Raw genomic sequence first — 13151 nt, forward strand, 5'->3', positions numbered from 1 at the left:
AGTAGCAGTCAAAAGTTTGGACACAATTCACACCTATGTAGGTTTGAGCACATTTCCTTGGAAGGACACATGATGAATACACACCCTGAGTAAATTTCTCATGTTGCAGCGATCCATTAATGAGTTTCAAATTCAAGAGCAGCTGCCAATGATTGTAGAACGCTCTTTATGTTGTTTTTGACAACTGATTTTACCTGTTTCAGCAGCAGTATCATAATTTAGTGGTTTTCTGAGCAAAGTTCAGTGTTGGCTTCAGTGGCTACAGATCAGATTGCATCAGGCTACAGAGGCTGTCAGCTAGTGAGAGCTGATCTGAATACAAAGAAATACAAGTTTTTGTTTTTGTTTTTTTACTGGACAATTTTTACTTTTTAAAAAGAAGCCATTGACATTATAACATCTTTTTTGCTTCTTTGTTCATTGTGAATAAACAGAACAAACATTTAGTCTGAAGAAACCCTCCCTCACATATACAATAGCCCAGCATTCTCATTAAAATCAGAACTCAGCAAACATTAGATATGAATAAGTGAGTAATTATAAAGGGGCAAAACAGAAAAATCTAAATCTAAATACACACACACACACACACACACACACACACACACACACACACACACACACACACATATATACATATATATATGATAATATACAGTTTAACAAAATGCCAGTCAGTCTTTGGACAACATCACCCTCTTGTGGCCAAATGACACAGGTGCATTTTTAACTGGTTATTACAACAGTTCAATGAGGTAATGAGGTGTTTCTAACAGTTCCCAGATCATTAACCCTTTATTCTCTGACTTCATATTTTCTGCCCTTGTACCTACATGTGTGTACTAGCGCATTCAGTACTGATGTATCGTTAGGAAATGAAGGTGTGTATGTGTGTGTTAGTGTCAGGATCAGAGAATGAAAGCTTTCCTCTGCTCCAGTCCAGATTAATTCTGACCTTCTGGATCTTCTTCTGCACTGAAAGAGCAGTGACTGGAGCTGGTGGTGACCACTGTGAATATCTTCCTCTGTAGAACCCTATTCTCCATAATCCAGACTCTGTGACTCTCTTCCTCTGGACAGACTCTGTTGTCACACCCAGTGTCCAGTGTGCACTGTCCCCAACCTCGACAACCTGACAAGCTGTGAGTGCCTGAGTTAAAGCCCTCAGAGCTCAGGACAATGCGGTAATGATCAAACCTCTGTGGATGGTCAGGGAGCTGCTGCAGCTCCTCTCCTAGTCTCACACAGGTCAGATCTTCAGACAGGACGAGTTCTGGGTGAACAGTGTTTAGGTCCAGAACCACAGGACTGTAGGAGACCATGTCCTTCATCTTGTTCCAGATGTTGAAGGTCAGGTTGCCCAGGTGTTTGGCCTCGTCTATCAGATCCCCTGAGCACGACTGTAGATCATCCAGCAGGAGGCGCTGCTGGACTCTTTCTACTGTTGCCTTGTAGTTGTACAGGAATGAGACGTCTTCAGCTCTCAGCTCCTCCTCCGTGGCTCTGACTGTGTGTGAAAGATCTGCTATCTCTCTGCTGAGAGCCTCCATCTTCTCCTTCATCATACGACTCTTCAGCTCCTCTTCCTCCCTGAGTGCAGCCATCCTTACCTCCTCTTCCTCATCTAGAAACTGGTGAAGCTTCTTAAACTGCTCCTTTATCTGCCTCTCTGTTACAAACTGCATTTGTAACTATCACTTTTCTTTAGGGGGCACAGTAGTGTAGCTAATGATCAGATAATCATGAAGTAATGAGGAACTACGATGTGTCACTTTACTTGGAGGTGCAGAGAGAGAGCGTAGCTAATGGTTAAGTAAGGGTGCAGTAGCAGTAGTATGTGTGCAGTAGCCAATCAGAAATAAGGAGGTGATGAAGGCCCACCCACCTATTTGGTAAAGGCCAATGGTAAATTTGTTTTGTCAGTAAAAGTTTGAAGGAATCATTTCATAAAAAAATCAGACAAACAAAAGAGAACTGAAGGAGAAGAGCTGAGCACTGAGCAATATCTTCAGTAACATTCACAAACATCAGGTGGCCGTCGTGTCGATTTCATGACATATAACAGTAAATGAAACACTCAAGACTCATTTGACTAATGCTGTAATGATTTATTTTGATTGAATACAGTAACAGGACGGCAACAGCCACCTGTATCAATATGAATTTTAATTTCCATGTAGATGCATCATTGATTTCAGGTTTTTGGAAACATCAACTCTAACATGAGTTGACCAGAAAACCACTGAAGGTGGTGTGGCCCTCTGATGCCCAAACATGAGCACCTGCAGGCAGTTGAACAGACACCTTGTCCCCTTTCTCCAGCTTCAGGAACACTGCATTTCCCCCATTATCAGCAGTTTCACTGTTACATCTGGTCACTTTGCCATTGTGATCAGATGTCATCACAACCGGCTCTTTGTTCTTGTGCAGTATCAGCTTGGACACATGCTCTCCTCCAGCATGGTAGAAGAAGGTGAAATAATAAACACCTGCAACAGGTGCAGTGAAGACACCTGTGGAAACAACAAGATATTCATCACATGTATGGGTTTTTAGCAGATGTACCCATTTTCAGACTTCAAACATCTAGTTGCATTATGGGTAGGCACGGATAGTAATGAAATTACTGATATGATTATGAAAAATGTCTCAACATGAGTGATTATGAGTGTGGCTGCATATGATGCACTTACCTGTAGATACATTGTAGGCATTTCCGATGTTTGTAATCACAGTGTTGTACGTCATAGTTCTGTCAGTGTCGAAGGGTCCATAGGCCCCACCTTCTTCTGCCTTGACACTGAATACCACCATGGTCCTCTCTACATAAACAAGCAAAGTATTTCTACTGTTTAACTGTATTTCATCACAATAAATGAATTGTCTATTGAACAACTTCTGGGTTGAATTTCTTACTGAATTTATAATTTACATGATACTAAGTGTTATTTCTAAAGTGGCTAAAACATGTGGATGGCCCCGTTCACAGCTGTACATCGCTCAGCTCCTGGCTGCCTCACTTAACTGGGAGCGTGCCAACCTGAACCTACTGCAGGTGATACACTGACTATAGATAAATACCTCACACAACCCCACGACAAATAACCCAAGCTATCACTTTAACCTCAACCCGACCTCACCCTAAACCCAACCACAGAGGATTGCTACAAGTTTTAGTTCTGCCAGATATGTGATGGCAAACTGTGAAGTGAAATAACACAGTTTTAAATGTGTTTCACTGACGCTGGTCACTCACCAAGCACTCACTCATATCTACAACCGCTCTCCATATTCTAAACAGAGGCCTGACTCTTGTTTATTAGGCTACTGGTCACTTGGATGACTAGTAGGCTCAATAAGACTGAGCTCTGTTGTGAGTGTACAAAATGAAGTGTAAAAGTTAGCACATGGAATCCATTCTTTGCCATTACCATTAATACATTTAACTGGTGTAACAGACCTTAAATCTGCTGCTAAAGTCTTTAATAAGAAAATAATAATAATTCTACCTTTTGCAAGTTTTTCTTCGGTCTCGGTTGGTAGATCACTCGTGGTGGGAAGACAGGCGAACTGTTGTCTGCTTGTCGTCGCTCCGTCTCCAAAGCTGTGATTGCTGGGATCCTTGCAGCTGCTTTTATGTTGTTTCATCAATGACTAAGTCTTGTCACGTGCCCTCCCTTAACCAATTGCAGATCATTTTTTTAGGTGACAGTTTCATTGCGTGTGTGTGGGGAAAGTGTGTGGGGTGGAGGAATTTTCCTCCCATTTCCACTTGAGGTGATGGGTGGAGGTTTTTTTGGCCTTTGGGTTGCCAGGATGTTTGTTCGTTGGAAAATAACTTACACAGTGTTTCACACGAAATGTTACAAATCACTGGATGAAAAATAAACATTCATGAGTGTTTGTAAATTTTCCAAATAATTTTGCTCAGTGTTTTCTTGCTCTCTTGTCTTTTATTTCTCTGACTTTTGTTTTCTTTAATGACACAATCGCTTATAACAATAGTCAAGTCAAACCAATTTTTATTTGTATGGAGCCAATTCACAACAGACATTTTCTCAAGGCACTTTCCAAATAGATCAGGTCTAGACCTTTTCTTTATAATCTTGTTTACACAGACCAACATTTCTCACCAAGAGCAAGCGTTAGGCGACAGTGGCAAGAAGGAGAAACCTCCAGCAGAACCAGACTGGGCGGCCATCCGGTTGGGTTGGGAGAGATAGAGATGTATATATGTACATGATATTTGCATATTATAGTATACTCATTAATCAATCATCTGTCAATGATTATAATTTTCGGTACTGCTTTGGTAATATAGGTTTTATGATCTGTCATGCCAATAAAGCTCATTTGAATTTGAATTTGAATTTGAGAGAGAGAGAGAGAGAGAGAGAGAGAGAGAGAGAGAGAGAGAGAGAGAGAGCGAGGGCAGAGGAAAAGAACAAGAACATACAATGACAGTAATAGTAATAATAGTGATAATAGCGGCAGTAACAGTTATAGTAATGTAATGGCAACTGTAATGCTCCTACTGATAAAAGTAATATCGAGAGCTAATAACAGTAATAATAGTTATTATTGATTATAGTAAAATTTAGCAAGTTCATTGTCCTGTCACACTCACTGATGCAGATGCACTCACTATGGACTCTGTCTGCTGCTGTTCCTGTCTACATTAAATACAGATTATTTTTTTACCTTAACGTGTAAACATATACTATCTGGTTATAGTCTATTATAAAATCGATTTGCATGTCCAGAGCATACTCCCTTTATAAAAACATAAAAACAATTTATGGATTATAAAAGATGTTGTTCTTTGGAAAGGATTTACACAGTGTTTCTAAAAAGCACTGGAGGTGCAGGAAATTTGTGAATCTTATAAAACCTACTGCTCAATGCCTTGTCAAACCAGTCGACAAGTTGGTGCAACACATTTTTCTTGGGAATATGTTATCAGTCAGGATCACAGTTTCCACCCACAACAGACTGTAACCAGTTCAGGGAGGTACATGACAACATACTGACATCAATCAAAAAATAATAGCAGCTTCGGGGTTAAACTGTAACTGTAACTGTTTCTGTAACTTATCACAGAAGCAGGAAACCTTTAAACATTAAACAGAATATGACTCCAAGTCAAGATTTTATTTTATTATGTTCATGAAATACAGGAATGTGTGTACATTCAGCATTTGTGATGAATTTGAATATTGAATGAATGAAGACACTTTCACAGACAGAATCATCTTGGCTTCATGACATCAAATAGAAAATTGTTCATATGTTTTAGATAATTTCATTTATATAGATTCAATATATTTTAAATATTTCATATATGAATAATTTCATGAATTTAACATAAAGTTTGTTGAATCTGAACAATGATCAGCTGTTCAAACATGCAGTTGTTGATAAATGCAATGAAATAAAAAAAACTTAATGATTTAGAAAGACGAGATGTAGATGAAAATAAAACTTTAAAAGATAATCATGAAGTAATGAGGAACTACTCAGTACGATGTGTGATTACAACTTTCTTTTACTGTAAAACAACAAGAAAAACCCTACTGCAGCTGGCGCTGGGCGGCTTCTTTCATTGTCAGTCAATGCTGAAGCCAAAGGCTTCTCTGTTGTGGTGCTAATTCAGTGCCCCTCTTACCCATACAACAGTGAAGGTGGCATCAAGCACCTGCTCCTCCTGCTCCTCTGATCTCGGTTTTTTGAACAACCTTGCAGTGGACATTTGTTTTGCCATTGCTAGGCTAACTGTTGGTCACCCAGAGGCTGCTTGTTTTAAGCTAATAACATTAACTAGCATGAACTTGCTGCTTCTCATTTTGGCACACTCTCACCGAAACTACTGACTGACAGCTAGCACGGAAAAAGTAGTTACAGGTGTAGGATACTTGTATTAAGCTAATAATATTAGTTCACGCTAACTCGCTGCTGCCTTTTTCTGGAAAACAGCCAATCACAGCACAGGTCACGCATGAAAGTACAAAGAACATTTAACAGACAGAGATAAAGAGATAAAGAATGCAAACCACTGATTCAGTCATTTTAATAATAGAAGATTAATTGCAAAGAATTAGAGGAAACAGCAGATATTTGATTGGTTTGGCCTTGGCAACATGTTGCTGGGTTTAATACATAAGAAGGTTTGTAGTCACTTCAGACACAACATATATATTTATATTTCACCAAAATCACAAGCTTTTCCTAACCCAACTAATTAACCTTAGGAAAATAACTTACACAGTGTTTCACACGAAATGTTACAATTCACTGGATGAAAAATAAACATTCATGAGTGTTTGTAAATGTTCCAAATAATTTTGCTCAGTGTTTTCTTGCTCTCTTGTCTTTTATTTCTCTGACTTTTGTTTTCTTTAATGACACAATCACTTATAACAATAGTCAAGTCAAACCAATTTTCATTTGTATGGAGCCAATTCACAACAGACATTTTCTCAAGGCACTTTCCAAATAGATCAGGTCTAGACCTTTTCTTTATAATCTTGTTTACACAGACCAACATTTCTCACCAAGAGCAAGCGTTAGGCGACAGTGGCAAGAAGGAGAAACCTCCAGCAGAACCAGACTGGGCGGCCATCCGGTTGGGTTGGGAGAGATAGAGATGTATATATGTACATGATATTTGCATATTATAGTATACTCATTAATCAATCATCTGTCAATGATTATAATTTTCGGTACTGCTTTGGTAATATAGGTTTTATGATCTGTCATGCCAATAAAGCTCATTTGAATTTGAATTTGAATTTGAGAGAGAGAGAGAGAGAGAGAGAGAGAGAGAGAGAGAGAGAGAGAGAGAGAGCGAGGGCAGAGGAAAAGAACAAGAACATACAATGACAGTAATAGTAATAATAGTGATAATAGCGGCAGTAACAGTTATAGTAATGTAATGGCAACTGTAATGCTCCTACTGATAAAAGTAATATCGAGAGCTAATAACAGTAATAATAGTTATTATTGATTATAGTAAAATTTAGCAAGTTCATTGTCCTGTCACACTCACTGATGCAGATGCACTCACTATGGACTCTGTCTGCTGCTGTTCCTGTCTACATTAAATACAGATTATTTTTTTACCTTAACGTGTAAACATATACTATCTGGTTATAGTCTATTATAAAATCGATTTGCATGTCCAGAGCATACTCCCTTTATAAAAACATAAAAACAATTTATGGATTATAAAAGATGTTGTTCTTTGGAAAGGATTTACACAGTGTTTCTAAAAAGCACTGGAGGTGCAGGAAATTTGTGAATCTTATAAAACCTACTGCTCAATGCCTTGTCAAACCAGTCGACAAGTTGGTGCAACACATTTTTCTTGGGAATATGTTATCAGTCAGGATCACAGTTTCCACCCACAACAGACTGTAACCAGTTCAGGGAGGTACATGACAACATACTGACATCAATCAAAAAATAATAGCAGCTTCGGGGTTAAACTGTAACTGTAACTGTTTCTGTAACTTATCACAGAAGCAGGAAACCTTTAAACATTAAACAGAATATGACTCCAAGTCAAGATTTTATTTTATTATGTTCATGAAAAGCGGGAATGTGTGTACATTCAGCATTTGTGATGAATTTGAATATTGAATGAATGAAGACACTTTCACAGACAGAATCATCTTGGCTTCATGACATCAAATAGAACATTGTTCATATATTTTAAATAATTTCATATATATAGATTCAATATATTTTAAATATTTCATATATGAATAATTTCATGAATTTAACATAAAGTTTGTTGAATCTGAACAATGATCAGCTGTTCAAACATGCAGTTGTTGATAAATGCAATGAAATAAAAAAAACTTAACAATGATTTAGAAAGACGAGATGTAGATGAAAATAAAACTTTAAAAGATAATCATGAAGTAATGAGGAACTACTCAGTACGATGTGTGATTACAACTTTCTTTTACTGTAAAACAACAAGAAAAACCCTACTGCAGCTGGCGCTGGGCGGCTTCTTTCATTGTCAGTCAATGCTGAAGCCAAAGGCTTCTCTGTTGTGGTGCTAATTCAGTGCCCCTCTTACCCATATAACAGTGAAGGTGGCATCAAGCACCTGCTCCTCCTGCTCCTCTGATCTCGGTTTTTTGAACAACCTTGCAGTGGACATTTGTTTTGCCATTGCTAGGCTAACTGTTGGTCACCCAGAGGCTGCTTGTTTTAAGCTAATAACATTAACTAGCATGAACTTGCTGCTTCTCATTTTGGCACACTCTCACCGAAACTACTGACTGACAGCTAGCACGGAAAAAGTAGTTACAGGTGTAGGATACTTGTATTAAGCTAATAATATTAGTTCACGCTAACTCGCTGCTGCCTTTTTCTGGAAAACAGCCAATCACAGCACAGGTCACGCATGAAAGTACAAAGAACATTTAACAGACAGAGATAAAGAGATAAAGAATGCAAACCACTGATTCAGTCATTTTAATAATAGAAGATTAATTGCAAAGAATTAGAGGAAACAGCAGATATTTGATTGGTTTGGCCTTGGCAACATGTTGCTGGGTTTAATACATAAGAAGGTTTGTAGTCACTTCAGACACAACATATATATTTATATTTCACCAAAATCACAAGCTTTTCCTAACCCAACTAATTAACCTTAGTGCTTTTGTTAGTTAAACCTAACTACAGACATGATTCAACTGCTCTCTGATCGTCTCTTTTTCTCACCAGTAGCAGTCAAAAGTTTGGACACAATTCACACCTATGTAGCTTTGAGCACATTTCCTTGGAAGGACACATGATGAATACACACCCTGAGTAAATTTCTCATGTTGCAGCGATCCATTAATGAGTTTCAAATTCAAGAGCAGCTGCCAATGATTGTAGAACGCTCTTTATGTTGTTTTTGACAACTGATTTTACCTGTTTCAGCAGCAGTATCATAATTTAGTGGTTTTCTGAGCAAAGTTCAGTGTTGGCTTCAGTGGCTACAGATCAGATTGCATCAGGCTACAGAGGCTGTCAGCTAGTGAGAGCTGATCTGAATACAAAGAAATACAAGTTTTTGTTTTTGTTTTTTTACTGGACAATTTTTACTTTTTAAAAAGAAGCCATTGACATTATAACATCTTTTTTGCTTCTTTGTTCATTGTGAATAAACAGAACAAACATTTAGTCTGAAGAAACCCTCCCTCACATATACAATAGCCCAGCATTCTCATTAAAATCAGAACTCAGCAAACATTAGATATGAATAAGTGAGTAATTATAAAGGGGCAAAACAGAAAAATCTAAATCTAAATACACACACACACACACACACACACACACACACACACACACACATATATATATATATATATGATAATATACAGTTTAACAAACTGCTGCTGAATGCCAGTCAGTCTTTGGACAACATCACCCTCTTGTGGCCAAATGACACAGGTGCATTTTTAACTGGTTATTACAACAGTTCAATGAGGTAATGAGGTGTTTCTAACAGTTCCCAGATCATTAACCCTTTATTCTCTGACTTCATATTTTCTGCCCTTGTACCTACATGTGTGTACTAGCGCATTCAGTACTGATGTATCGTTAGGAAATGAAGGTGTGTATGTGTGTGTTAGTGTCAGGATCAGAGAATGAAAGCTTTCCTCTGCTCCAGTCCAGATTAATTCTGACCTTCTGGATCTTCTTCTGCACTGAAAGAGCAGTGACTGGAGCTGGTGGTGACCACTGTGAATATCTTCCTCTGTAGAACCCTATTCTCCATAATCCAGACTCTGTGACTCTCTTCCTCTGGACAGACTCTGTTGTCACACCCAGTGTCCAGTGTGCACTGTCCCCAACCTCGACAACCTGACAAGCTGTGAGTGCCTGAGTTAAAGCCCTCAGAGCTCAGGACAATGCGGTAATGATCAAACCTCTGTGGATGGTCAGGGAGCTGCTGCAGCTCCTCTCCTAGTCTCACACAGGTCAGATCTTCAGACAGGACGAGTTCTGGGTGAACAGTGTTTAGGTCCAGAACCACAGGACTGTAGGAGACCATGTCCTTCATCTTGTTCCAGATGTTGAAGGTCAGGTTGCCCAGGTGTTTGGCCTCGTCTATCAGATCCCCTGAGCACGACTGTAGATCATCCAGCAGGAGGCGCTGCTGGACTCTTTCTACTGTTGCCTTGTAGTTGTACAGGAATGAGACGTCTTCAGCTCTCAGCTCCTCCTCCGTGGCTCTGACTGTGTGTGAAAGATCTGCTATCTCTCTGCTGAGAGCCTCCATCTTCTCCTTCATCATACGACTCTTCAGCTCCTCTTCCTCCCTGAGTGCAGCCATCCTTACCTCCTCTTCCTCATCTAGAAACTGGTGAAGCTTCTTAAACTGCTCCTTTATCTGCCTCTCTGTTACAAACTGCATTTGTAACTATCACTTTTCTTTAGGGGGCACAGTAGTGTAGCTAATGATCAGATAATCATGAAGTAATGAGGAACTACGATGTGTCACTTTACTTGGAGGTGCAGAGAGAGAGCGTAGCTAATGGTTAAGTAAGGGTGCAGTAGCAGTAGTATGTGTGCAGTAGCCAATCAGAAATAAGGAGGTGATGAAGGCCCACCCACCTATTTGGTAAAGGCCAATGGTAAATTTGTTTTGTCAGTAAAAGTTTGAAGGAATCATTTCATAAAAAAATCAGACAAACAAAAGAGAACTGAAGGAGAAGAGCTGAGCACTGAGCAATATCTTCAGTAACATTCACAAACATCAGGTGGCCGTCGTGTCGATTTCATGACATATAACAGTAAATGAAACACTCAAGACTCATTTGACTAATGCTGTAATGATTTATTTTGATTGAATACAGTAACAGGACGGCAACAGCCACCTGTATCAATATGAATTTTAATTTCCATGTAGATGCATCATTGATTTCAGGTTTTTGGAAACATCAACTCTAACATGAGTTGACCAGAAAACCACTGAAGGTGGTGTGGCCCTCTGATGCCCAAACATGAGCACCTGCAGGCAGTTGAACAGACACCTTGTCCCCTTTCTCCAGCTTCAGGAACACTGCATTTCCCCCATTATCAGCAGTTTCACTGTTACATCTGGTCACTTTGCCATTGTGATCAGATGTCATCACAACCGGCTCTTTGTTCTTGTGCAGTATCAGCTTGGACACATGCTCTCCTCCAGCATGGTAGAAGAAGGTGAAATAATAAACACCTGCAACAGGTGCAGTGAAGACACCTGTGGAAACAACAAGATATTCATCACATGTATGGATTTTTAGCAGATGTACCCATTTTCAGACTTCAAACATCTAGTTGCATTATGGGTAGGCACGGATAGTAATGAAATTACTGATATGATTATGAAAAATGTCTCAACATGAGTGATTATGAGTGTGGCTGCATATGATGCACTTACCTGTAGATACATTGTAGGCATTTCCGATGTTTGTAATCACAGTGTTGTACGTCATAGTTCTGTCAGTGTCGAAGGGTCCATAGGCCCCACCTTCTTCTGCCTTGACACTGAATACCACCATGGTCCTCTCTACATAAACAAGCAAAGTATTTCTACTGTTTAACTGTATTTCATCACAATAAATGAATTGTCTATTGAACAACTTCTGGGTTGAATTTCTTACTGAATTTATAATTTACATGATACTAAGTGTTATTTCTAAAGTGGCTAAAACATGTGGATGGCCCCGTTCACAGCTGTACATCGCTCAGCTCCTGGCTGCCTCACTTAACTGGGAGCGTGCCAACCTGAACCTACTGCAGGTGATACACTGACTATAGATAAATACCTCACACAACCCCACGACAAATAACCCAAGCTTTCACTTTAACCTCAACCCGACCTCACCCTAAACCCAACCACAGAGGATTGCTACAAGTTTTAGTTCTGCCAGATATGTGATGGCAAACTGTGAAGTGAAATAACACAGTTTTAAATGTGTTTCACTGACGCTGGTCACTCACCAAGCACTCACTCATATCTACAACCGCTCTCCATATTCTAAACAGAGGCCTGACTCTTGTTTATTAGGCTACTGGTCACTTGGATGACTAGTAGGCTCAATAAGACTGAGCTCTGTTGTGAGTGTACAAAATGAAGTGTAAAAGTTAGCACATGGAATCCATTCTTTGCCATTACCATTAATACATTTAACTGGTGTAACAGACCTTAAATCTGCTGCTAAAGTCTTTAATAAGAAAATAATAATAATTCTACCTTTTGCAAGTTTTTCTTCGGTCTCGGTTGGTAGATCACTCGTGGTGGGAAGACAGGCGAACTGTTGTCTGCTTGTCGTCGCTCCGTCTCCAAAGCTGTGATTGCTGGGATCCTTGCAGCTGCTTTTATGTTGTTTCATCAATGACTAAGTCTTGTCACGTGCCCTCCCTTAACCAATTGCAGATCATTTTTTTAGGTGACAGTTTCATTGCGTGTGTGTGGGGAAAGTGTGTGGGGTGGAGGAATTTTCCTCCCATTTCCACTTGAGGTGATGGGTGGAGGTTTTTTTGGCCTTTGGGTTGCCAGGATGTTGTTCGTAGGAAAATAACTTACACAGTGTTTCACACGAAATGTTACAATTCACTGGATGAAAAATAAACATTCATGAGTGTTTGTAAATGTTCCAAATAATTTTGCTCAGTGTTTTCTTGCTCTCTTGTCTTTTATTTCTCTGACTTTTGTTTTCTTTAATGACACAATCACTTATAACAATAGTCAAGTCAAACCAATTTTCATTTGTATGGAGCCAATTCACAACAGACATTTTCTCAAGGCACTTTCCAAATAGATCAGGTCTAGACCTTTTCTTTATAATCTTGTTTACACAGACCAACATTTCTCACCAAGAGCAAGCGTTAGGCGACAGTGGCAAGAAGGAGAAACCTCCAGCAGAACCAGACTGGGCGGCCATCCGGTTGGGTTGGGAGAGATAGAGATGTATATATGTACATCATATTTGCATATTATAGTATACTCATTGATCAATCATCTGTCAATGATTATAATTTTCAGTACTGCTTTGGTAATATAGGTTTTATGATCTGTCATGCCAATAAAGCTCATTTGAATTTGAATTTGAGAGAGAGAGAGAGAGAGAGAGAGAGAGCAGAGGATAAGAACAAGAACA

The 13151-nt window shown here is 39.2% G+C and overlaps 2 protein-coding genes across 2 annotated transcripts; both read right to left on the minus strand.

Annotated features, from left to right (window-relative positions):
* Nucleotides 1-2093: 2093 nt before the first annotated feature.
* Nucleotides 2094-3658, minus strand: LOC111233445 (complement C1q tumor necrosis factor-related protein 3-like). The gene is made up of 3 exons (XM_022761260.1): nucleotides 3510-3658; nucleotides 2694-2822; nucleotides 2094-2513 (listed from the first exon to the last, which is right to left on the minus strand). Exons 1-3 carry the CDS (start codon nucleotides 3646-3648, stop codon nucleotides 2218-2220), a joined length of 564 nt encoding a protein of 187 aa, XP_022616981.1. The 5' UTR covers nucleotides 3649-3658; the 3' UTR covers nucleotides 2094-2217.
* A 7170-nt stretch (nucleotides 3659-10828) lies between these two features.
* On the minus strand, nucleotides 10829-12393 carry LOC111233453 (complement C1q tumor necrosis factor-related protein 3-like). Its single transcript, XM_022761270.1, has 3 exons — nucleotides 12245-12393; nucleotides 11429-11557; nucleotides 10829-11248 (listed from the first exon to the last, which is right to left on the minus strand). Exons 1-3 carry the CDS (start codon nucleotides 12381-12383, stop codon nucleotides 10953-10955), a joined length of 564 nt encoding a protein of 187 aa, XP_022616991.1. The 5' UTR covers nucleotides 12384-12393; the 3' UTR covers nucleotides 10829-10952.
* Between the last annotated feature and the right edge of the window lie 758 nt (nucleotides 12394-13151).

This window comes from Seriola dumerili, unplaced genomic scaffold (assembly GCF_002260705.1).
Source record: "Seriola dumerili isolate Sdu_G_001 unplaced genomic scaffold, Sdu_1.0 BDQW01000393.1, whole genome shotgun sequence".
NCBI lineage: Eukaryota > Metazoa > Chordata > Actinopteri > Carangiformes > Carangidae > Seriola > Seriola dumerili.